The sequence below is a fragment of the Epinephelus moara genome, chromosome 7 (genome assembly GCF_006386435.1).
Source record: "Epinephelus moara isolate mb chromosome 7, YSFRI_EMoa_1.0, whole genome shotgun sequence".
NCBI classification, from domain to species: Eukaryota; Metazoa; Chordata; class Actinopteri; order Perciformes; family Serranidae; genus Epinephelus; species Epinephelus moara.
Genome location: NC_065512.1, coordinates 10,473,774 through 10,501,560, shown reverse-complemented (window position 1 = coordinate 10,501,560; position 27,787 = coordinate 10,473,774). Strand labels below are relative to the sequence as shown.

The 27,787-nt window shown below is 41.4% G+C and overlaps 1 protein-coding gene across 1 annotated transcript in view; it reads right to left on the bottom strand.

The window, feature by feature from the left end:
* The window catches only part of klf7b (Kruppel-like factor 7b), a 99,812-nt gene extending 72,241 nt beyond the window's left edge, over window positions 1–27,571 (bottom strand). The window contains exon 1 of the mRNA XM_050048113.1: window positions 27,123–27,571. Coding sequence (XP_049904070.1) covers window positions 27,123–27,224 — 102 coding nt within the window. The 5' untranslated portion in view covers window positions 27,225–27,571. The remainder of the gene's footprint in view (window positions 1–27,122) is intronic.
* Window positions 27,572–27,787: the final 216 nt, after the last annotated feature.

Below are 27,787 nucleotides of genomic sequence, written 5' to 3'. Positions count from 1 at the left end.
CACCGCAGACTCACGTGCTCAACCACTGATTTGTGCAGACTGCTGTGCTCTCATCTCTGTGGGAGTTCCACACCCTAAACACTGTCCTTAGTTTGCCGTTTAAATAAACAAGCCTGACTGTCACCGTCTTCAATTGAAGGTGACACATGTGTATCCCAGCCTGGTCTCACAGAAATGGACACAAAGTCTTAAAGAATTACGTGGTGGTGGGCACAACATGTGGTCAAGGTACATGCTTGCAACTTGGAAACAATGCAAGAGTCAGTGAGGACATTTTGCTGTGTCAGACACATGAATGAAGTATAAGGAATGAGACAATCCGCATCTGGTGAATTGGTCAAACAATCATGGACTTTCTTCCATTGTTCATCGCCGAGCAGTCTGTTATCCTGCTGCTAGACATGATATTCGTAATAATCCTGGTAACTGAAATTCACCATGATCAACTTATTGTGACAACCTGGTCTCACTCCCGACGTCGTCAAAATTCGGAGCTTGAGCAGTGACTTGCGGTGTCAGAAACCAAAGAAAAAAGGTGTCCTTTAACGTTGGTATGATACGCGGCCGGTTGCCGCTATACTTAAATGGCGCTCAAAGGTGAAGGAGAGAAACGTAGAGGGACAAGAACGAAAGTTAAGGCAGTGAAAGTCCGAGAAGGGCGGGTGAGAGTGGTGGTGGATGGGTCCAACAAACATGGACTGTGTTCATGTCCCGTAAGATTCTAAAGCCAAACCCTGTTCTGGAAAAAAAATGGCGTCACACTGTGTCCCAAACCAACACACCCAGGGTACCTTTCACATCATATCTGGATGTGGAAAGTCCATGACTAAACATTGATATATGACGAGGTCGGAGTGAGAATGTGTTGATTGTGAGTGTTTTTTTATTGCGGTCTGCGATATAATAGAATACCATCCCATCCCTAGTGCAACCACTGTTTGATTGCCACCATTGGCGACCATGAGCCAATCATTAATAAGGACCGCAGTCAGAACGATCAAAGACTGTTTTTAGATTTCAGCACACACTACAGCACAAAAGACATTTTGTGGACATAACTTCAGTAAAATAAATGGGATTTTAATAAGTAAAATCAAATGGTCCTGTAGGATCAGTTGATCTTGAACAGCTCCTCTATGCTGCTGTTGTAGAAGGGGTTCTTTGAGTGATTATGGTTCTGTGCAGAACGTCTTCCCGAGCCAAAGAGCCAAAGGAAACTTCTATTTTCCAGCATTCACAGAGGGCATCAAAGTATCATTCGCTGTGATTGCTTGCTGAAGCTTTTCCTGCACTTAGAAAAAGCAGAGCCAACAGTGAGAGTGTGCTGAGGACCTGCTGATGTGTATCAGAGGCATAGAGTCAACAACACCACTGACCGGCCGACGATGCTGTCTGGTGAACTGTTTGCAGACCAAAGAGAAGCACAGAGAGAAGCTTTAAATCAACACTGGAGCCAAGTAGAAAAGTATCGCTTTACAGCTCAGCTGGAAATCTGAGTGAATTTTAAACACACTTTTACTCTGAGCCAGCGAGTGTCACAGAGACACTTCTGGAGGCAGGACAAACCTAGAAGCCAAAACAGTCACTTGGTCCTGACTCAGTTTGTGCAGATTTTACCATTTTATGTAAAACTGTCACTTACTTTAACTCAGCACAGCACATCTGTGTGCACATCTGTGTCCTGACTCAGTGCAGGGCTTCATCACACAACATCACCTGGCAGACACATGCTGCTGCTACATGCTTCATAACAGGGAAACAGACTGTCCACTCACTTTGACTAGGGCTGCAACTAGTTATTATTTTTGCTGTTGATCAATCTGTTGACAGCTTTCTCATTTAAATGTTAAGTTTTGTCTATTAAATGTCAGAAAATGGTGAAAAATGTGTTTCCCAAAGTCCAAGACGACGTCCTCATATGTCTTGTTTTGTCCACAACCCAAAGATATTCAGTTTTAGAGCACAGAGGAGTGAAGAAACCAGACAATATTCACATTTAAGAAGCTGGAATCAGAGAATTTTTACTGTTTTTTATCTTTAAAAACTATTGAAACCCATTAACCCATAATCAAATAACCATAAAACTTCAATTACTGGCTGGGTGTGGCTACACATTTTGACAACTAAATGCAGGTCTCAGTGAGACGCTGGGTCTGGTTGCAGTGGACGCTGCAAATCAGTTAATTTCTCTAGAAGATTTTTGGGTGTTTAAAACCTCTCAAAGCCCACTGATCAGCAATTATGTTACTTTATGTGTGAGTAACAGCAAAATGTTACCATTAGATTTATCTTTGTTTGGTTTTGTATGTTTTGTAATGTCACTACTGTGTTAATTCTGCATCAATGAAAAAAAGTATGACAAACTTATGTTGTTAAAATTAAAAGATATAAATGTAACATGTCAATATAATAATTCCTTTTGTCACACTGCTCTTTATAGGAAGAATGTTTTACAGTCTGAGGTGACAACGACAGCTTTGCTATCAGGAACAGTACTGATAAAGCTGTTCAGAGAGAGGGCTGATACAAACATGTTTTTACTGAACCTGCAACGTGCTTCGTATGGACTAAAAAACATCTGACAAATTTCTTTCAGGGATCTATTTCGTGTGAAAGTCTCTCAGACAACATGTTGACCGAAATAGAGCTGAAACAATTAATCTATTCATCAATTTGTTGTCAACTATTAAATTAATGTGGACAAAACAAGACATTTGAGGACGTCGTCTTGGGCTTTGGGAAACATTTTTCATTATTTTTTGATATTTTACAGACCAAAAAAATAAATGATTTATTAAGAAAATCAACAAATTACTTGGCAATAAAAATATATTCTTAGTTGCAGCCCGAGACTGGAGATAAAAACGTAAAAATAAAATGTTACAAGTGGCCGATTTATGCACTCACAACAATGGTAAGGTTGTTGCCATGGACACCATTTAACAATATGCCAGTTCATGACATTTTACCCTATTAACGTCGACTTTCTGTAGGACAGTGTCTTTGTCAGACGTATAGAGGTATAGTGTAATGCTACTGGGGAAACTGGAAGATGTATTTTTCCTCCTATGATGGCAGCCTACTGGTTTCCCAGTGTTTCCAATCTTTGTGATAAGCCAGGCTTAAACATGTCCTGGACTGTCCTTTATCTCTGTGCTGGACACACAGAGATCAGTCTGATATCTCTCCTCTCATCTCACAGCGGGTGAAAGAATGAGGAGTGCCAAAACATTGGACTGTCCCTTTAATACACTCAGTTAAAGTCATGATGCTCTGAGGTTAGAGACAGGTGTGTGTGTGTGTGTGTAGATACAGACTTTACTGACCACAGTCACTGCAATACATCAGGAAATTAAATTCTCTTTATAGTCTTTGTCATTTTAAAGGAAGAAACACACACACACACACACACACACACACACACACACACACACACACTGCTTGAGGTGCAACACTGATCATAAATAAATGCATAACGAGTGAAGTCATCACTTATACACACACAGTCACATCGCCTTTGTTTAACACACACACAAAGAGTCACGCATGCTCACACTACCCAATGACCTCATCCCTCACATCATCCCTCCTCCACCCCACCACACACACACACACACACACACACATACAGAAAGGGTCAATCCATTAAGACACAACAGCAGCTGATCCCTTCCTTTATGTTCCACTCATTTAAATTCATCCATGTCATTCTCTGTAAGAGACTAATGTACATTTAACAAAGACAGCCAAATGATATCAGAGTGATATCAGCAGATACACGCTGGGCAGTAACATATAATCATTGAAATTGAACGTGTGTGAATTTCCACATGAGCTAAACTGTTCTTCCAAAACACACACACACACGCACTTAACAGACTAAAAGCACCAACAAGCTCCAAATCATCTTAATCACACTGAATAATTCATGATATGTCAACTGTTGCGACTTCACGTTGCTCAGACATCCTGAACTGAACCATCTCATCGGGACCTTGCTCCAGAACACACATTAACCACATTAATTTGATGCAAACACTTCCTACTGTACCAAGACACACTGATTTGCTGTCAGTCTTCAGTCCACTAAAAGAGACCTTCTGCTCAGACCACGTGAAACAGTTTTCAGGAGAAGGCTGAATTAAGGGAGCTCACCTAATTTGAAACGTGTTATATCATAGATAACTGTGATATTGTTTGTTTTAGTGAGCATTATTTTATCTCTCTGACTTTGCATTGTCCTGTTTCTGTCTCCAACAGTCTCCCTTACATAAGAGGTCTTAAATTAGATTTAATCTCTTAAAATAAAGGGAAAAAAACATGCTTTATGCTGCTGTATGTATATTTGATCATACACACGTACTGTATGTGAGGGTGAGAGCATTCACTCAGGCGAGCCTAAACTAAAGGTGTCAAACCAGTGTGAGTTTAATCTACAGACAGGTGACGAATAAAAGAAACTCCAACATTAAAAGTCTTGGTACAGTGCGGTGTTGAGCCTCCAGAGCAGCTTCACTGCTCCTTATTCTGAGTCGCTTAACTCCACTTGAGGATAAACAGCATTCTTCAAAATTATTTTCACTATGAGGGATGTCACAAGAATCGATAGTTTGGTACCAAGTCGATGCCAGAACCCAGTAAATGTACTAATTTTTCTCAAGTATCATAGGTACCAAGGATGCAAGTATAGAAATGCTGAACAACACTGTAGGAGAAAGGTATTAATATCACTCACAAAATCTCATGAACCGTTACAGACTGAACTAACATTTAAATCAAATGTTTTTAATAAAGAGGTGTATGTTAATGTGCATAGACTGTACTACCGTGACATCAAATCGTGTACTGAGAATTGTTGAATTTCATTGGTATTGTCTACTAAATTTTTGTGTTCTGATGATGATGATGGTGGAGACGACTGTCTAACAATTCACTCCAAAACCTCCCATCAGTGTTCAATCACATTTACATCTTTGGTCTCAATTAAAAACATTGCATACGCACAAAACGAGGCCTGACAGTGGTGTACGCCACGTCACACACAAAAGCTTTGATCTATAAAAACAGATACTTGATGGGAGAGACTTTGACCCATGAATATTTTGGAGACAGGGAACTGGCGGTGCAGATGGTGAGGTGGAAGCCTGATTGTAGAAACTGTCGAGTATTTTTGGCCTTTGTCCGTACGTGCATTTTCTTCCTACGCATTTTTTATAAATGAGATCCCTGGTGACTGTGAAGGCTGTTACATTTCATTTCACATCTTTTTCCACTCTGCAAATCAGTCAGAGATCCCTGTATGAAGTCATGTCTTCAGCTTTTGCATTTTATTGTTACCAATCTGTATGTTGTTAAATTAACAAAATTATAAGAAGAGTAAATATGTCTATAAAGATTCGTCTGATGGATGAAAAAAATAACCTTCAGTCAAATAAAAGGCCTCATGTTGTTGCACAAATCTCCTTCGAAACTGAAACTACTCGACCAGAGACACAACCAGCATAAAATGGAGTCAAAGTAGAGCCCTCGAAAGGATAGATGTACAAGATTGTGTGTGTGTGTGTGTGTGTGTGTACGTGTGTGTGCATGACTCCAGGGAGGCCGCTACTGTCATCACACCTTTTTTTTTTTACACCAGGGTCTCTCTCCCTCTTCTTTACCTCCAGAGGTCTTTGTATTTTGAGGAAGCCACTGATCTCATTGGCCTTGCTGGAAAGCAAAGCAAGAGGACACATGACTCATACATGCCCCCATGTGTGTGTGTGTGTGTGTGTGTGTGTGTGAGCGCGCTTGTGTGTGTGTGTGTGTGTGTTGGGGGGGAAGAGAGGAGACATTTGAATTATTTAAGGATGAACTGCAGGACACAGCAAAGCGGAGAAAGAGAGGGTGTTTCTCTTTTACCCCCAAGACAACTTTCTAATGCAGGGAGAGGGAGAGGGCTGGTCTGACAACACACACGCACATGCACACACACACACACACACACACACACACACACACACACACACACACACACACACACACACACACCGTGTCTACAATTGGCATCAAAGTGAAGTTTGCTTTTCATCCAGCTGGAAACTGAGGCCATGTCCACACTAATGTGCATAAATCTGAAAGTGCATCTTTTTGTCTTGGCTGTGGGCTCCCTGCCAGACTCTCTGTGGACACACACTGGTCTCTCACTTGTAAGGTTGACTGGGGAATCTATTCACACGACAACAAACTGAGCAATTAAAATTTGTCTATGAATGTCTATAGAATGATTATTATCCAGAGTCCAAGGTGGCTACTTGTCATCTGACTGACAGTCCATAATTCAAAGATATTAAGTTAATAATGACATAATACAGAGAAAAGCAGCAAATCTTTACATTTGAGAAGCTGAAATCTGAAAACGTTTGGTTGTTTTGCATGACAAATGACTGGAACAATGGCTGAAAGGAATACTCCATGGCTGTTTGGATCATAGTAACAGTATTAGTAGGGGGTGGTGAGTATTTGATACCCAAAAAATTTAATTTCAGTGTAGTATCGCTTTAAATAAACGTTGATTTTCACATATTTCTAACCCACCTCACTACTTTAAACACCTCTAACTCTTCCTGCAACTGCTGCTATCTGTGTACCAATACATCTGGTCACAATAAAGGTGCCATTTTTGATATACAATCAATGATGTAATTTCTATTTTTATGCCTCTCCACCTACAACCTATTAAAAAAGAAAGTGAGTTGCTCCAGGGCCTCCATGCAGCAGTTCACAATCTATAGCTTTGGTTAACAGGTAGCGTTTATGACCCCCAATCTAATCACTACATTTTATTTGTGCAATCATCCAGCGATAAAAATGTCAGAAAGATACAGTGCATTAATAACAACACCTGTGCTGTTTGATCAGCTCCACCGCCACGCAACATAAGAGAGACAGAGGCAGGAGAAGGGAGTTTTAAAGGGACAGTTCACCCCAAAATCAAGAGTACATATTTTTTCTCTTACCTGTAGTGCTGTTTAGCAGTCTACATTGTTTTGGTGTGAGATGCCGAGTGTTGGAGATATCAGCTGTAGAGATGTCTGCCTTCTCTCTGATATAATGGAACTAGATGGCACTCAGCTTGTGGTGCTACAAAACTCAACAGCGATGTCTCTTTCAAGAAATCATGACCCGGTTACTCAAGATAATCCACAGACCTTGCTGTGAGCAGTTTTGTGAAGGAACTATTTTCTGTCTATCAAACTACACCCGCCGACCGTATCACCACACAGAAGGAAGCGTGCATCTACTACTAGCTCACCTAGCATCACTGAGCTAGCTAAAGATGGCGCTAATATTTACATCTCATGCTGCCATGAGCATGAGCCTCTCGTCCATGAGTAGATGCACTTCCTCTGTGCCGTGTTACGATTGGAGGGTGTAGTTTGGTAGACAGAAAATAGTTGCTGCTCACAGCAGGTCTGTGGATTATCTTGAGTAACCAGGTCACTATTTCTAGAAAGACACAATACTGTTGTATTGTTTTGGCTCTTTAGGACCACAGGCTGACTGCCATCTACTTAAATTATTATGGAGAGAAGACGGACATCTCAGGGCGGCTGTGGCTCAGAAGTAGAGCGGGTCGATCCCAGGCTCTTCCACTCCGCATGTTTAAGTATCCTTGGGCAAGATACTGAACCCCAAATTGCTCCCGATGGCTGTTCCATCAGTGTGTGAGAGTACCAAGTGGCACCATGTATGGTAGCCTCAGCCACCAGTGTGTGTGAATGTGTATGTGTAGTGTAAAAAGTGCTTTTAGTGGTTGGAAGACTAGAAAGGTGCGTTTTTCAACCACACTCATGCCACAGAACCACAGCAAAACACACCTCAAAGGTTTTCAGATGGGTTTAAAACGGTGAAAATGAGCTATATCGCTTATGGAAATAAGGAACTCCGGACGCCACTCTGTCAGAAGACTCCACTCGCAAATAACCGCATGGGACTGAGCTCAAAATGCGGCGATGGCCGTGTGTATTTTAAAAGCGCTGTCAATCACAAAGGGGTTAAGCCTTTTAGACAATTCCTCCAATCATCATGCATACACCGAGCGTCCTCTCCTGCTCAGCGCTGTCTCATAGGAATGCTTGGAGGCTCCGTGAGAATGTACGACAGGGAGGTCGCGTTTGAAAACTGGTGATAAACAGCTGACGTTTGATCATAGTCATAATGTTAAACACATCCTAGCGCACGTTTAATGCAATGTCAATTCTTATTTTAATGTAAATTCAATTGCGCATATTTGACCATTTCTTCTGTGAAATTTTAGGGGAAGTTCAGCCTCCCTTGTTGTCTCAGAGCAATCGCCCCTGAGATGAAGGTTATAATGCACAATAGTGTTGATAGAGAGCTAAAACAGGGGAGAATAGAAGAGATGTAACCATACCTTTTAGAAAATGACAACCCTGTTTAAACAAGATGTTCAAATTGACTTGCGTTACTGTGGACACTCCTCTCTTCTCTCACACTGTCTCATTCGACTTTGTCTCTCTTCATGTCTGTGAACATGTACATATGGACTGGGAGCACATTTATCCGCACATACACACTACAGCACTTGTCTACTCCCTCAGGTATTGCTGGCAACATTGTGGATTAAAATAGCTGACGACCCACATATCCCAGTATAGCATGCGTGGCACTGCTGGGCCAGACACCACAACCATTTGTCCACACGCAGCAGCACACAGCTGGCCTGATTTAGAGATGCTTAAATAACGTGCAATTACGACAAATATTGAAAAATGGTGACCTGATGAGCCACAACTCAAACATTAACGATGAATATTAATATTGACTGAATCAGAACTGGATGGTGTTTGGACGATTAGGGAATAGGAAAGTTTGGCGAGAGGAAAATAGCACTGAGTGATCATAATTGGATAGGAGCAGTTCTTTTTAGTGACACTTTGAATAAACATGAATGATCCAATCGGAGATATTTTAGTTCCAAACTCACTGTAAATCTCATCCAACACACTGAGTCAGATCACTAAAAGCTGTAGCAGGAAACACATTAGAGGAAACGACATAATGTGGGTTTAGTTAGTGACTCAGACATTTAACATTTCGGGCCCTGCAGCTGTTTTCATGTGGCGTTTGATATCCAGTGATCAGATCAGGTGGATCTAACCAATGAGAGATGGAGGGAAACATTAAAGTAAAGCTTGACACCAGCGGGAGCCAGAGACGCTATAAAACAGAGAGAGTTTTGAACTCACAGACACAAAGTTTGCTTTTAAACTAAGTATGTGGTAAGGAGACATAATTTGAAGGCATTTCAAACACATACTATTGACTGACATCAAAGACAGCTGGCGAAAGGAAATGAGATTGAATGTGAACACTGCTGTACGCATACTTTCCTGTACTTTCAGCCTGGGTTTTGTTTCCTTAGTTCCAATTAAAGGTGCCCTGTGGGGTTTTCATGTAAGCAGAACAGAGTTATATTTATATTTAGTATATCTTTGACCTCGAACAAATGTTTTGAATGTACTCATTAAACTTCTGCAAAGCCAAAGGAATTTAAATCCAGCATTGTTTCCATACATGCTTATTAGCAAGCGGTGTTCTTCTCTGCCCTTGCTGGCGCATAACTGAATATTGTGGCATGCTAACCTTTGGGGCTGAAAAATTAAGCCGACGTGGAAGTGCCAAAAACTGCAGTTCCTCAAGTGGCCACTCAAGACAGACTCCATCAGTATGTGAATTCCCATCAACCCCCATGTTAAAATGCCCAACTTTACAGCAGAACTAAACATGTTTACAGCCTGGTTCAAAAAACAGTTTGTCTCTATAGCTAATTTCCTCGTACATGACAACAGAATTTTTGGATAACTCAAATGTTTAAAGATTATTAAGGCTTAAAAGTATGCATTCTTAAAGGCATGGCCCCTGTAAGTGACAGGTGGGTGCCGTCCATTCACAAGTCGCTACCACAGCAACCTACTTATGGTGTAACCCCACATTCACAGACTAGAGGCTTAGCTGTAGCTGTGTCAGTTTGTGAGAGTTAATTCTAATGTTTTGGCCGCCTAAAAAAGTCTTAAGCATCTGGTTCTATTTAAAGACCCTCTAAGGAGCTGGATATTCATTTTTTCGGGTCAGTACTTTCAGTTTTATTCGTTTAAAGCCTGTTTTTCGCCAGCAGAAATTAACATTATTACACTGAACCATAGTAACTAGGGCTGATCCGAGCGCTTCACAGCTTCAACGCCTCAGCCGTTGGTGCTGCTGATGGTGTCCAAATCAGTATTCGAATACTTCATTTGTTGTTGTTTTTCACCACTAAACTGATGGAGCAAATTTAAGTGTCAGTCATGAATGAGGCCACTGTCCTAAGAACAGTCACTGACTCTCGCTTCAATCAATTAAATTGGCTGTCTGATGAGGACAAGCAACAGATGGGACAGAACGCAACTTGACCCGTGGCATTTTGAGTTGTTAAAAAATTACAGTAACATTACGTGCAATGGTTCACCTTTCAACTTCTCTATCACTCTCTGTGTCACGCACATGCAGCAGCGCTAAGTCCCACTAAAGTAGGGTCAGGTTAGAGTGGTCCTGTTGCGTCTCGTCGAAGCTTCGAAGCCCTTGAAAAATGTATTCCGGAAAGCCCTAAGAGTAACCTGTAAATGCACTGTGCTAACCAAGCTAGCAGCTAACGTAAGGGTTGTCTTCACCATGTTTTCCAAATATGGTCACTTCCAGCTGCAAAAATCCAAGATGGCGACAGTCAAAATGCCAAATGGGAGTCAGAGTTAGTGAGTCACCTCCACCTGTAGATCAGTGGAATAGCGTAACACTATTGGTAGGACTGTGTATCATGTTCTTGTGCACATAATACAACGGGAGCAATTCATAGAAAATGGCTCCATAGCACAACTAGAGGTCCAAAACTCCACAGAGAACCCTTAAGGAAAATCTTTGTGCCACATTTTTAAACAGTAGTTTGCTTCCAACTTTGTGTCAAGAGTTTGGGGACAATCATTTCATTTCCTGTCAACAAATATAGCCGTAGTTTTCTGTTGTCGTATTTCTACCTCTTCCTCTCTCTGAGACAAAGAACTGCGTCGGCAGACTCGTGAAGAAAAACAGGACAAATTCCCAAGGTCATCCTCCTCCACTGCATATGACCCATTTACTGTGTCCCACTCTGCACACACACACACGCACACACACCAACCATGCATGCATAAAGGCGCACTGGAACACTGGCATGCTCCATCCTCCCTGCAACTCTGTCTCTTGTTCTGTCGCGACACACACACGCACACACACACACACACACACACACACACGCACGCACAGTATATTATGCTCAGATGCCCTGAAACAATGTGACATCCCTGATGAAACTCTCAGGCAGGAGCTGGTTTCATGTAGACGCACTGACTGAGACGGGCCTGGCGATAACGTCACATTATTACATATTAACATTCAGAGGTCTCTACTGTGATTACATGACATCACTGTGTCATCAGTTTGCACTCTAAATTAATGATTACATGAAAGTTGTGTTTAAAAGCAAACAGCATGACATCAAAATGAGTCAGAGTTTCAGTTTTGCACTTCATAAAAGTTCTGTCTGGTATAAAACTTACAGTAACTGAACCAATCTTGCATAAATTTGTCAAACTGTGATTTATGCACATTTTTTTTTAATCGAAATATGTTTCAATATGTTGACATTGATTTCAGCTGTATCTCCTTTTTTTGACTCAATGTTACGATAGTGATATTTGACTGGTTTTAAAGGCTGCAATATATTTAAGTGATGTAATTTTCTGAACCTACCAGTCTGCTGTAGGTGTTCTATTATTTGCATTTACCCACTTTGTCATTATATCTACATTACTGATGATACTTTGTAATATTCTGCTGCCACACACATGCTGTTACTTCATAGGTGGACATTTTTGTTTACGTGATAAATATGTTTTAAGCCAAGGACTTTACATTTTCACTGAATATATAAACACTAAATTGCAAAATATAATTCACCATTCTATGTGAAGGTGAACAGTAAGCACACTGTGCTGCTGAAAATGCTGTGAGCTCCATTTAAAGGCAGGTTCAAGCTGCTCAGCTCTGTTTACTCCGGCACAGAAGTTGTGCCTTTGGAAACAATTTCAGAAGGCACACATTTGGCGCAATTACAATGTCACTTACAAGGACGTTTTTTTAGGGGGGGAATTTAGTGAAGCTGTAGCATTGTGTCTTTCTCCTCTCACTGCTTGCTACACAACACAACTAACAGACCACAAATAGAGTCAGAAGGGGACACTGGTCATTATTGAGATATTCTGGTGGACTTATTAGGACGTAAATATGTTTGACTTAAACCAGCCTGAAAGCAGAACTAAGCAAAGTCTAATTAATTTTACACACTAATCTACTATATCTTTGTGAAACCAGTGGCGAATCTGTGCGTGTGTGTATCCTGGATGCCGTACTGCCAACTGTAGGCTTTGCCAAGCCAGTGCACACACACATACGCTCATTTCCTCCGCCACTGTCAACATCCTCTGTACACCATGAATGATGTCATTACCAAAGCACACTCACGCAGTACATGTGAGTGCCCTGGTGGCTGTTGGTTCAGCACAGGAGCGGTGAACTAAAGGGACAGGAAGAGGGTGTATTTCCGTCCAGATGTGCAGATATTAAACAAATTTGCAAAAAAAAAAAGTCTGCAAATTAAAATATGAATGAGTGTGTTCATTAACTGGAGCTGTGGGAATATTCTCAGGAGATCGTAACGCAATGAAAAGAGCAGCAGTAACTCTGGTGCATGGTGACATTTGAATGCTACCGGTGTTTGTTATTTTCATGAATTACTTTGTCTCCTCTGGCCAAACACACCAGGATTTTGTCAGCCGTATTCTTTCTGTTTCGGGAATCCTGACAGCTTTCTACTGCGGCAGTAATAAAAGAGAAGAAGAAAAGAAGAGGAAGCAGGTCCTACAATGTCATTGTTTATTTGCAAAATGTGTTTCCATCAGCCTTTATTGCGTCTTCTCTTTGCTGACACATCAACTTTTCCACCTCAGGCCAGAGCAGAAACTTTCTGCTATATTTAGGCTTTTTCTTTTCCAAATTCCTCCACTCCTTTCATTCTGTTTCTTTTTAATGTGCAAATTCAAAATGCGCATAAACAAAAGGATGTTAGGGAGCGAACAGGGGGCAGAGAGGGAGGGAGGGAGTGAGGGAAGGAGAAGAAAAGACAGACAGACAGAGAGCTGGGTGAGCAGAGAATGGGAGAGCTGGATGGGTGCCAGGTCACAAGGCTTTATCCCAGAGCCAATCGGTCTGCAAACACTAGCTCAGCAGGATGTAGAGACACAAACGCACACAGCACAACACACCTGTGTGTGTGTATGTGTGGACACAGCTCAGCCTGGGATCACCAGGAGGATTTCTCTTAATAAAAAAAGAATCAAATCAAACACTCGCGGCTGTTCTGTTTGGAAATAACTTCCCAAAGACAAGTGTGTTTGACCAGTAAATCCAGTCTCATAACAGAAAATAGAGGAGTTGTAAATAAAATAAATACCTAGTGAAGGAACAGCCTCGTAGAGTTTGGAGAACTTGTTTAATTCAGGCAGCAAATACTTCACCTTCCTGTCATCCTTGAAAGTAAAAGTATGGATTGGTGCTGTTAATAATCTCAGTCGAGTGCTTCCAGTGCTTCAAATACATAGAAAGGCTGCCAAAATGGTGCGTTGACCTGTGGTTGTGAAGGATGACCTCACTTATACCCTTTTCCACCAAAAGTTGCACATGTATGCAGGTTTTTTAAACACTGGAAAACCCCTTAAGAATAGGCCATGGACTCGTTTTCCATTGCCAGTAGACTACAGCCATGTACGTGGCTCAGTAGCAGAACAGTTTGCCTTTCTGTTTCTCACATTCAATGTCACGGACAGGCTAGAAAACAGGTTAGCTAACAGTAAAAACCAGCATGTAACCCAGTGAAGATGTGCCAATTAAATTGTAAACAATGTTCGAGCACTACTTGGGCAGAGACACACAGTATTTTGTGGCGTGCACGTCATTGTATCACACTGGAAAAGGGGGGGTAAAATTAGCACGTCCACCCATGTGTCATAGTTCCATCACAGCCAATTAGAGTTGGAGCCAACAAATACCCATGACTACTGCAGAGTCATTCGACCCAGGAATAAATGCTGATTGTAATCTTTTCCATTAGACACAAAAGCCAGATGTTAGTGGGTGTTAGTGGTTTTCTTAGTCCAGTGGGAAAGGGGTTTAAGTGACTCAGCATCGAGTGAATAATCAGTGGTGATAGATGCTTGGAGATGTAGTCACACTACTCACGCTTTCAGTCACCAGCCACCCAGAAAGTTGGCACTCTTAATTCAGGGAACTTATTAGGACCATCAGCTCCTGCATGGTTCAGGACTGACTGCAGGCTGTGTTGCATCTTTTTTTAACGGAACAGATTATACTCTTTCTTTTCTTTCTTTGAAAAGGTTTCTTTCTTTGTGGATTCTTCAGCTGGTTGTTGGAACAGTTTGCAATTTGTCAGCAGCACAAATTTGAGTGTCAAAGTTGGCTTGGGCTGCAACTAACCATTATTTTCATCACTAATCAATTACTCTCTTGGTTGTTCAGTCTGTGAAATGCCAGAAAAGAGTAAAAAATACTGCCTTGAGGTCGTATACTTCCACCAACTAGTCAAATTACAGTTTACATCCATGTCTGTCCAGACTCAAATGTAGCCATGAGAGGTGACAATGCTTCAAACATGAATGTTGCTGCAAAGAAGCAACAAATTTTACAGCATAAATGCTTGACAAACATCTTCATATATTCATTTACTTGTTAATTGGACAAGGACGAATGCAGGGCAATGCAAGACAATGTTTCATATGTAAAATACAAAGTAGTTGAAATGCATACAGGTTTCTAGCCATGGCTAACTGGCAACCTCTGTCCCTTGTTAGGCTTTTGAAACTAAAACAGTAAGTGCAGGATTACTGAGCATGGAGTCATTCAAAAGAATAATACAACACAACATATACAGTAAATTATGGGCAAAGACTAAGTCAAAGAGGAGACCACAATAAGACCAGAGACAAACAACAACAATGATGTGCATGATGCTTAATGCTACAACCAGCACGGTTTAAAATGGGCATCCAAGATTAGAGTCACCAATTCAGTATCTGACTAAATGTCTCCCCTTCTGTTCCGAGATATGACACTGAGTAATGGCCAGAAAAGTGTCTTTGCAGAACATTATGACATCACAGTGAGGTTGACCTTTGACCTTTTTGGATATAAAATGTCATCACTTCATCATTTTATCCTATTAGACATTTGTGTGAAGTTTTGTCATAATCAGTGTATGAATTCCTGAGTTATAGCCAAAACATGTGTTATGAGGTCACAGTGATCTTGACCTTTAACCACCAAAATCTGATCAGTTCTTCCTAGAGTCAAGGTTGATGTTTGTGCCAAATTTGAGGAAATTACCTTAAGGTGTCCGTGAGATATCGCATTCAAGAGAATTAGACAGATGTAAGGTCACATTGACCTTGACCTTTGGCCACCAAAATCTGATCAGTGCACCCTCGAGTCAAGGTTGATGTTTGTGCCAAATTTGAGGAAATTACCTTAAGGTGTTCGTGAGATATCGCATTCAAGAGAATTAGACAGATGTAAGGTCACATTGACCTTGACCTTTAACCACCAAAATGTGATCAGTGCACCCTCGAGTCAAGGTTGATGTTTGGGCCAAATTTGAAGAAATTCCCTTCAGGCGTTCTTGAGATATCAGGAGAATAAGACAGACAACCCGACAACATAAAGCCTCCAGCCACAGCTCCCGCCGGCGCTGAGGCACAGTAAAAAAATTCAGGGTCAGGGTCTCTGCAGACACATTAACCACCACACACTACTTTTACTTTTATATGACTCTATACATCGCTTTGTGCAAAATCCTGCAAAGTAAACCTTTAATAAATTCCTTACAAACACATGAATACTACACAATAAGTGGCTTCCACAGCATGCTTGAAGCATGGAGAGATGAATGGGTAAATCTCCTTGTAAACTGTAGTAATCGGGCTCCATGGTGAATAGTGCTGGAGAGTTGCCCTCCATGAAAAACCACTCATCTTGAAAGATCAGGGCTATGGCTTTCACAGTATAAGCTCTCTCCATCAAGAGTGCAGTTCATTTGTTCTGCTTTCCTGCCGCGGCAGTCTGACTGCTCACTTTCTTATCTAATCTCTGCCACCGTAGACCGAGTGCCTTATTCACTTACTGAATTATGGGTTCTCGGGCGAGTGTGTGCAGTGTGTGTGTGTTTTACTCGAGTGATTTCAAATTATGAGGAGAAGACAATAACTGTGTGTGTGTGTTTGGGGGAACGATAAAGAAGAAAATGAATGAATGCAGTGATTAGAGCGGCTCATATTGAGGAGAATATTGGCACCAGCTTCCACACTGTAAGAAGTGAAGATGCATGTTGGTGACTGAAGGCTTCTGATTTTACAGAAGTAACATCTTTTGCAGCTTCAAATGTTTTTCTGGTTTGTGGTTGTCACTGGACTATAACATCTACATATGGTTATGAATAGGAAATGCAAGTATCTCCGAACTATGACCATCAAAATGCTCAAACAGGCCTCATAATCACGTGCTTAGAAATCATAATTTAGAGCTTCCATCCATCCATTTCCTGCAAAGCTTGTCCTCTTCAGAGTCACAGCGGGCTGCAGTCAGGCCCAGCATGCAATGGGCAAGAGGCAGGTCACACTGGACGAGTCACCAGTCAATCATAGGCTTGACACATAAAGACAGACTGGAGTTCAGCTAATCGACCTGAGCCTGTGGGGTTCAGCTCAGAATGAAACTAAAAGCAGCTGAGAGGTAAAAACCATGTTAGCCTCCTAGATGTAATTCCAAGTTGTTGTTAAGGGCAGTTTCTGACAGCTACAACACAAACGTGATAACAATCCAGTGGAAACATGGCCGCAGAACCATCAATGCTGGCACTTCCATCAATATCAAATCTGATATTGACCCTGATACAAGTGAGTCAGCTAAGCAGCGATACATCAGGTTTCACTGGTAACAAACTTATGCTTTATAGGATTCATTTCTATTGTTCCGGTGTGACTGTTTGGATGTTGGAATCTTGATAGTTTGCAGATGATGCTGAAATAAGTGTTTGACCTATTGAAGCTTTGACCTATTGGTGACACTAGACGGAAAGTCAGAGGATCACCAAAGTCATTAGGCTTGATCATAACCCAATTAACAGGAAAAATGTTGGCATTCTAAGTTTCTGCAAACCATGGATACATTACATTTGCATATTATGATGTGGCAGATTCTCTGAAACCATCTTTGAATAAAGGCGTGGTTAAAGTATGGATAGGTTTAAGCACAAAATCCACTTGGTTGTGGTTGAGAAAAGATCACGTTTTGGTGTGAGTCACTGAAAAATTACTGTTTTTTGTGGCACTATCCCAGCAAGAAACAAATCATTGTCTTGATTTGTGATATTGGGCTTTATAAATAAAATTGAATTGAGTTGGAAATGCAGCGATGCGAAGTAAAAAAAAGAACTAGTTTCATCTTTTATCAGCCACTAACAGTGGTCTGCAGCTTGGCAGGCATCTTGTCTAGGTGTCACATCATCCACCATCCCCTCCACCTCCTGATTACAAAGTCAGCTCATATCCTCCTGAGACACTGTGTCCTCCTATGAGGACATCACATTTTGGCTTTACTTGACCTTATACTTCATTCTACTTAACTTGTTGACCTGTTGTCCTTGTTCGTGGACACTTTTTTGTGCCATCCAGTGGTAGTAAGAGCACAATACACTAATCCATGTTAAAACAAGATGGCAGCCATCTCTGCCAAGTCAGTCTGCAGCCGATCCCGACACAAAAGTGGACAAAACCTGATCAGATTTTAAGGTTGAAACTTGTTTATCTATGATTTATAATGTTTGCAGTTTATTATGGCAGCGAATTTGACCAATGTTAGCAAAAGTAACAAGCTAAGACGCTGTTAGTTAGGAAGTACTTGTTTGACATTCAGACTTTATTATCGTCTCGTTTGAGGACACTGGGACTTAATCATCGTTGACAATGTTTCGTTTTTTATACTTATCAGATCCTACTGATCCCAGACAGCTAGGAGAAATTAAAAATACGTACAAAACAAAAGTTCAGGTCTTAGGAGGATATACAATGTGACCTTAGAAACGTTGACATGAAACGTACAAATGTAAAATATCTGTGCTTTGCAGAAACGTATTGCCAACATTTTGGTCTGGTGACTGGGCTGATTGATCCTTAAAGGAACATGGATATCTATGGCAAATTTCATAGCAATCCATGATATGGTTGTGGAGATATTTCCCTCTTTACTAAAGGACATCACAGTGGCACATCAGCAGAGCCCAAAATAAGAATTAAACATTACTGAGTATAACAACAAGGCCAAAAAGATGTTAGACATGATATGCGAAAAGTAGCAGTGCTGTTGCATTTAAAAAGCTGGAACCAGTACATTGCACCTTTTACAAGATAAATAATTAATTTTTTTATCCATTTTCTTTAAATAAACTGTCTCTTGATTAACTGATTCATTGTTCCAGTACTTAAAATGTGTTGTTCTGCTGCCACACAATAATTAAAGTAGTAAAAGTTGCAGTTGATATTTTTAGGAAATGTGATAACCTGAGTTTTAAGTTGTGTTTTGAAAGGTTTATTTTCTGATTGGATTACATAATAAGCAGCTACCTTCCTCTCTTGCTCTCTCTCTGTCTCCCTGTCATTCTGATTTTTCTGTCATCAGTTTTCTCTCCATTCCTTTGTTTTTCTCCCTCGTCTTCCTCTTTTTTCGTCTGCTATGACTATGAGGAAGCAGCTGTGCACCACAGACAATTACATAACTCTGTGTGTGCGTGTCTGCGGTAACGCAGGACGGATGGCGAGAGAGACGAGAGGAAGACGGAATGAAAAAAGGTCTTGTCTTTCCTGACTGACTTTCACCTGCATTTATTCATCTCACCTTGTGTATTGTCTCTGCTGGTGTTTTCTTTTTTTCCTCTCATCCTTTCCTCCACTCATCCACTCACCGCCCCCTCGTCCCCTCCATCCCTACATACAGAGTTACTGGGCTGTGAAATGTGAAAAACTGCAGCATGCATGGCAATTCATTATCTTGTCAAACTTCCCAGGGCCAGCCTCAAGCCACAGGGAGGGAGAGAAAGAGTGAGGTACATAGAGAAGACCCAGTTCATGCAGTGGTCCATGCAGTAGGTTAACAGGTTAAGAGAGGAAGGGGAAACAATGGACGCTGTACATGAGAAGTATCATGGGACTCCTGCGATCGACAGCTTGGTTCATCTACTGATGTGCGCGGGACTGGGTGTCATTTTTAATTGTCAGAGAGGCTTGAAAAACATATCGATGCTCAATCCAGGAGGTCTTATAGAAACTTAAAGAGGAGATGGCCAGATAATAGCCTTGTTCAGTCACAGTGGAGGAACCACAGCAAGCCATTCCACCATGAAGGCCAGAAAGAACCAGAGGTGGTCTTTTAATATTGGACCTGTATGTCTCTAATAACTGACCTGTCACCACCAAAAGGAGACACAGGATCCAGTGGAAGAGAGGAACTAAATACAAAAACAAACAAAAACCCACCTTATTCCGAGAGTCCCATAGTTGTGAAATCTCAACATGTATTTGAAACGGTCTAGTACCTATTCCTAGCTGAATACAGACACTACAAATATCAACTAGGGTTGCAACGATATGGGATTTTCACAGTACGATAACCGTCAGGAAATATCATGGTTTCACAGTATCACAGTATTACAGAATTTATATTATTATCAGTCAGGAAGACCCTTAAAGGAATGAAAACAGAAGGGTTATTGTTGGTTGAACAACCGAAACTTGGAACCATTTTATTAATGGAAGTTTGTGTAAAAAGTCTCCCCTTAGAATATAATTAAAATAAAAGGGAGATTCAATGCCCAGTTGCTTTTTTTTCCAATATCATAGATAAGCAAATGTATACCATATGATGACCCTTAACTGTTATATCATGGTATACCTTAAAACCAGTTTATCGCTGCAACCCTAATCCACTTTTGACAGAAAATAGTAAAAGACATAGCAGGTTCCAAGTTCAAACAAGATGGCTTTCTCCCACTGACCCTACAGATCTCTCTTTTGGACCAATCCCAACAATTTTCCAATTAAGTATTTGATCAGTAGTATTCTTTTTCTTTATTCTAAAGACGTTTAGTGATAGAAAACTTGAGTAGCCTAAAACAAAAGTATAATGTACAGGTTTTGGTGATTTGGAGGGATGTGTTTTAATGTTGCAAAAACACAAAACTGAGTTTCAATGGACGTCACTAATTCACTCAAAAGGCCTCATCACTGAGTCATGACATGACTGATGTAATAAAATTTCAATTTTGCAGAGTCAAAATTGAAAAAAGTTCCAATAACAAGTTTTGTGTCAATAACTGTTTTAATATTATTGAATCATCAATGCCTAATAATCTATGGGCTAATCTATGGGAAAAAGATTAGAAGATTAGAGAATTGCTCAAAACAACTTAAAAAAAAAAAAAGAAAAATACTTGGGTTTCAGAGGGTTAAATACATAAAATACACCAAATTCAATTGATTAAAAATTCAGTGTATTTTCTTGAATTACGAGCAGGTCATTACAAAAGTAGGACTCCAACTTTGACATTGGATTTCAGTCCAAACAGGACTTTAAATAAGTTTTGTTGTGAATTTTGTGAAAGATCTTTAAAGATTTTGGTGCATAAATAAAACACCTGAAGGATTTCCTTTTATTTCACGTAAATATAACCCATATGGAAGCATTTCCTCCCAGGCTGTGCGGCATATCAATAAGCTCCATAAATCAAATGCTGCAGCCGAGTTATTGTGTTATTGATGGTTCAGTTTAGGTACAGTACAGCCTTAGAAATTGTTAGTGGAGATTTGGAATGATGGAGCTTGTTGGGGCAATACACAACCTGAGAGTTGTGATTATTTGACCTGCGCTTTTAATAGATGATTTAATGTGGAGGAAAAAAAGAAGTGATTGGTGAGGTTTCTTTTGCAGAAATACAGCGAGGATGGGAAAGAAGTATGTACAATGGTTGATTCTGCAGTATTCTGACAACATGCACTCTTGAGAAAGACGCAGGGCTGTAGATTGCAGACTTGTCAGGCCTAATGGAGACACTGTATATCAGTGACACAGAGCCGGTTGGTCTAGCATAGTGCTGTAACGACACTGCAGCAAATAAATCAATCAGCTTGAAAAGAACTACAGACACACAGGGTACATAAATTAAGAGACAAGATGAGACAGCGACTGGGAGAGAATCAGCCGGTTTAAAGCACCGTTAGACTTCGAAACGAGGCCGGTTACCTGCATGCAGTGTCCACTTACTGTATATTATGAGTAAATGCAGATCTGTATTCACAACAACCACATGAAACCGCTTTTCATCTGCACCAAGCCTTTGTTGTCACTGTCTATTTTTCCCTCTTACTCATCAGACTTTGGCATGGCTCTGCTTTGAAATAAATGGATTATATCTAATTGGGAAGTCTGGGTTTGCCATTTTATCCTTGGACAGTGCACACACACACACACACACACACACACACACACACACACACGCACACAAATCCCTAAAGCCCATCACATCATTCCAGACCTGCAAAGATGCAGCAATTATATGCAGAACATGGGCTCATACTGTCAGAGGCAACAAGGCTGATAGACAGGCGAGAAAGAGTGAGAGCGTGTGTGTGTGTGTGTGTGTGTGCGTGTGTGTGTGTGTGTGTGTGTGTGTGTGTGTTTTCCACGTGTTTAGCCATGATGCAAAGCAGCTGATAAAAGAAGCCAGTACAAGGAAACAAAGACCAGGAGCATGATGCGGGGACAGTCAGGAAAGATAAATGACACACACAAATCTGGTTGTTTGTTTGTGTGAGGGTACATGTGTGTGTGTGTATGTGTGTGTTTTACTGAGTGTGTGTCTCTGCGTGTGTGTTTCTCTGTCCGTCTGACAGCAAACGGCCAATTACTGTCGAAAGTGGCGGGATGAGTCCTGCCAGACCATAGCTTTCCATTAGTGCATGCCAGCCGAGCATGTGTGTGTGTGTGTGTGTGTGTGTGTGATAGAGTGAATGAGGGGATAGAGGCAGACAGAAGGAACAAGAGTGGAAAAAATGTGGGTGTGCCTGGTCTCAGTGTGTGTGTGTGTGTGTGTGTGTGTGTGTGTGTTTGTCTCTCCTCTCTGAAATTGTCCCCACTAGTGCAGATAAAATTGACAAAACACATCTTTTCCTATCAGTTTTGGCCTTCCATCCACAATAACAGCATTTTCCACTCTGAAAACCTGGGCTTCTATAAAAGCACGCTGCCTCTGGAGAATATGAAAACTCACATCACAGTTTGGGAGAGTAAAACCGAGATTTTAAAAATAGCTACATTCAAAAATATGATGGGATACATCTATGAAGCAGTGATATTAAAACAAATATTCAGACATTTTAGGTGCTGGTTTGATATTTTACCAGGAGTCAGATGATGAAATTGATATCAGTTCCTTCTCTGTGTGTTCATTATAGTGACAGATCCAGGATGTTGTTAGCCTAGCTTAGCACAAAGACTGGAAGCAGGGGGAAACTGCTAGCCTCCACCAAAAGAAGCTCATCTTTACCTGTTGCATCTTGTTAGCAAGCAAGCAACAGACAACAAGATTAACTGGGTTTGTTGAGCCAGACAAGCTGTTTGCTCATTATTTTTTTGCCCATTAGGGGTAAAAGATGCACACCTTGACCCGGAACTATTAGCAAACATTTGCCTTCTTACCTAGAGGCAACCTCCAGGGCTGAAAAATGAAGCCAACACTGAAGTGCATAAAAAACTGCAGTTCTGCAAATGGCCACTAGAGTGAGTCAATCCAAACAGATGCCCATGTTAAGCCCAGTTCAGACCAATGATTCGTGACAAGACCAAACTGTTCGAGAACGTTGTAGAGAAAAGTTGCAGCGGTGTGAACTGGCCGTCTGAGCTCGACTCAAGCTAACTGATGGTGTCACCTGCAACTCAGCTGGTCAAATCACTGGCAGCTGGTTCTAGAATGTAAAGTATGTCATCTGTTTCAACAGCCAATTGGTTTGTAGTGAAGTCTGCTGGTCACGTCAAAATGGCTGCAGACCGTGTGTTCGCTTGCTGAGGTAGGTTCTCGTCCCCACTGAGTCCTCTGGTTCCGTCCTCACGGTGTGCCAATGTCAGACGGTGTGTCACTGCTGCTTGCTGTGCATCTGATGCTCGTTTTGTTTTCTTTTTTCGACATTTCATCTCTACTACAAATGCAGCTGTAGCCGGTATGTCACTATCACTATCCTCATTCATATTTTAAGAAGATACAAATTATATTCAGCCACAAAATAAGCCTGAAAGGCTGCAAATCAGAACAGAAGTACAGAGAGGTGTTGCATAGAGATGATACACCATCTCATCTAGTTGCATTGGTGTGAACCAGCAGGTTTTTAGAACGTTGCAGGGCGGCGTATTGCAAGTAGCTGCCTGTTTTAACTCGTCTTGTCGCACATCTTTGGTCTGAACTGGGATTTAAAATGTCCAACTTCACAGCAAAAACAAACATGTTTACAGCCTGGTACAAAAAGGTCTCTGTAGCTAACTTGCCCATTCATGACAACTGTACGGAGAGTCAAATTTTATATAGGCCTAACTCCCTTGTTTAAATGTTATTAAGTCTTGACAGGTGGGCACCATTCATTGACAAGGTGCTACCATGGTGACAATATTGGTTAGGTAACATAACCATTGCATAACCCCAGAACCACCGAGTACAGGAGAAGCCATAGCTGTCACTATTTCACTGTGATTTCAGTTCTTTAAAGTTATTTGTAACATTTTCGTCGCCTCAAAAAGTCTTGTTCAGCTTTAAATTTCTGTCTCTAGGCACCGGTTTAAACAGCTTTTCCAGCCAGTCTGTGGAAAACGAGACATGACATCAAAACCTGAAACTCTACGAAACCTCTCAATCATTTAACAATATGATTACAGACCGAAAAAATAGGTTACAGGGGATGAAACTATGTGCTGTTTGGACTAAAAATAGGACGAGGCAGTGTGAATTTGTGTCAGTAAGACAGTCGGGGAGGAGAGATGCAGTCTGGGCCTCATTCAGGAATATAAACATGGTCGAATACACACAATGGGCCGAACCAGCACCACCTGAATGTGTTTTGTCCCATGCGGGGACCCATTCTGAGACTTTGGATGTCGTAGTTTACTGAATGTTAGATAGCATACAAAAGGTGGCAACACACTTACACATGAGGCTGAAAGTGGCTTCCAATTAACAGCTTCCATTTCTCAAGTTCAAGGGGGAAATATTCCCATCACCTGAGTCTCTATAATTAAATCCTTAATCCTTTTGGGTCTAAAACTGTTTTTAGATATAAATAGGGCAGGAGTCTCCTGAAAAACAATGCATACAAAAGTTATCCCTCTCAATCATCACGCATGACCCACTAGAAGTGTGTGTTGGCGTATCTATCTGCAGAGACTCTGCCCTCTGCCTGTGTTTTCTTGTTTTCTCCTTATTTTGCTGTGTTCAGGATGTTTTTCGGCTGCAACCTTTGGGCAGTGAGCGTGTAACCCCGAGCCAATAACAGCACACAGGTGAGGTCAGGACTTTTTATAAAGGTAGCAACCAGGTGCTCCAATATAAGCAGCATGCATCCAAGAGGAGGCTACGAAAATTGCAGACACAACACAGAACAAACGCAAAATGCCAAGCGGATAAAGTTCATTCTGAAACAAGTGTGAATCAGGGGTTGGTTTCACTTTCACTTTTGCTGGCGAGCACAGAAGGAAATGAGGATGAGGATGAAGAGTGATGCTGAGCTGGCCTGCTTTCTGTTTGACAGGTAGGTTAGCTTAGTTAGCTTGGTAAGGTATTGGCTTTTCCCATGGATATATATGAAGAACTGGATGCAGTGTTCATTCCTATGAAAGCTGCTCAAAATAGTTTGACTTTCCAGGTGTAAAATAATCTAGATTTTCCACATCATGGAGCCCACTGGAGAGTTCACAAGCTGAGCGGCTAAATTCCGGTTTAGCCATCCGCTAACTTGAATGGGGATAAAATGATTTCATCAGGAAGCTCTTCTAGACTTTCGAAATGTTATCAGACTGAATGGATCAAATACCAATAGTGAAACATGTCATCTCACAGGAGTTGTGATGCTCTATCCACTGATTAACAGGCATCTCTTTCGCAGAGTAAGTCTATGGGAAAGAGTCGTTTTGGGCTCGATTGCATCATGTGACAGATCCAGAAGTTCTAGTTACAAAGTGGCTTCAAAGTTCGGCACACTTCCTGAGTGCCTGGCTTTTCCATTGAAGCAAATGCAATGTTCCTACAATAGTAACTTGCAGTGTACGAAGAAACAGTGTAGGGAGGCGGGGCTAAGTTTGAATGTCATGTTTACAAACAGTAACCAACAATTTCCTGCAGAGTATACCTTTAAATCCCTAATCAGAGTATGAAATCTTTGATAAAAATGGAAATGTCAATGTTTCTTTTCCCAACGAAAATGACCATAATTTCCCTTTAATCTATTTCAACACAAGCACAGCAAATATTTTACGAGTCATATAAACGTTATAAGCCAGTCTGTGGACGCTCATGCTCAGCCTGGTATATGTTCTATAATGGGTGATCATGTATAATTCAGCAGGATTGTCTGCAAACAAACAGTGGCAGATGTAGATATATTATTTAAGAACAAGTCACTCGCTATTAAGCATGTGTCCATCTTCCATGGCCTCTGTATGTGCGTGCGTGCGTGCGTGCGTGTGTGTGTGTGTATGTGTGTGTGTGATAATCCAAACACATCAGGCTGACAGACCGGTCTATCGATCACATCGGTCACACCAAAAACAGCATTCTCTATCATCAGCTCAGACTGAGAAATTAAAAAAAACCTCCACTTTAACCTTGGAGCAGCTCTCACTCTGAGTCTCAGCTGTCAATTAAACACAGCATCATCTTCATTCAATGTAACAGCACACACACATACACACACACACACACACACACACGCACACAAAAAGCATTCAAGACTTGATTAAAGTGAGAAGATATCCATTGTTTTTTAAACTCTACAACCTCCTTAAACTTTTCATATTCATGTTAAGGGTAAATATGCACCAAGTAAGTAACTTAAGGGGTAAAACAGCTCATCAGATCAACGTGGAGCCCTGAATGTTGCTCCATCTGTGCGTGGTGAGGGAAAGCAGCATTTTTGGACTGATGCCTGCATTTTCAGAGTTTTATCCAACAGAATTTCATATTAACTATAAAACATGGGTTAAGTAGGTGGTAAAACAGCTTAATTTGGTAACTAATAGACCAAATGGAAACGCTGCATTTTCAGCTTCACCATCTTCGTTTTTTCCAGCAGTATTTAAATCCATTTAGGTTTTGGTTAAAATCTGAATATCATCATCGCAGGACAACAACGCCATGCTCCTGCTTTACATTAATGATTAAGGGGTTTAATTACTCCTTAAGGTACATTAAGGAACCAATCGATATAGTAAGGGGCGTGTGCGTAAATGTAAAGATGGTTCGGGTGATTTTTACGCATTTAAAAATGCTGTTTGTCCATCATTAGTGCCATTAGCGCGTAAAGCTGTCTGTATCCTCTCCCTCCTCCTCCTCCTCCTCCTCCTCTTCAACCCGCTCCCTCCGTGTGTGTCTATGTGAGTGTGAGTGTGTGTTTTCTCCTGTCAGCGGACCTCGCCGTGCTCCATGTGAGCAAGAGAGAGGAGGAAAAAAACTAACGCAACTACGCGGGGCTGCTGCTGCCGCTCCGGAGCGCTCTAGTGATGCGAAACACGCACAGAAAACACCAAGCAGCGCACACATAGTACTGTTTCATCCCAGTTTCTAACCCCGTTACATTTCCCCGGTAAAAGAAGAATAAAAACGCATCATCTCTGACCTGCTGCCAGTTCTCCTCCAGGGAAGGCATCGCAGAGAAATAACCAGTGTCATGAACGAGTTGGAGTTCCTGGAAAATACTGTAATTCGCCAACACATCCATGCTTGATGCAAGAAAACGGGGGAGGAAAAGTCAGTAAAAGAAGTCCGGAATCCTTAAAAACGCACTTCTTCTTTCCTTCTTCTCAGACTTGTCAGGTTGGAAAACAAATGCTGGGGGATAAAAAAAATCCCAGCTGGTGCAGGAGCGCGCACCTGAGCACTTTAATTAAAAAAAGAAAAAAAAAGCTAAGAGGAAAGAAAGAGTTGATTATTTTATCTTTGTCAAAGCAATCCCCTCTCCTCTCTGCTCGGCTCTGTCACGCCTCTCTCCTCAGTCCGGGCTCGGGGGTGCCAGATCTATTTCCGCATTGCCAGATTGCCAATCGGTCTCAGCACAAACTGCCAGGTTGCCAGGTTTGCTCCTCCAGCAGCAGACTGGACCCCGCTGCAATCCAGGCGACCGGCGCGAGAGGGGAGGGAGGCAGGGGGAGGAGCCACCTGTCTGTCAATTTCATGCGTGACCTAATAAGGTAAATAGGGTTGATGATGTCACTGGCGTCCAATTAAGGAGGCGCTGAGACTGAGGGAGGGGGCGGAGCCAGCAGAGATGCAGGGACGCTACTG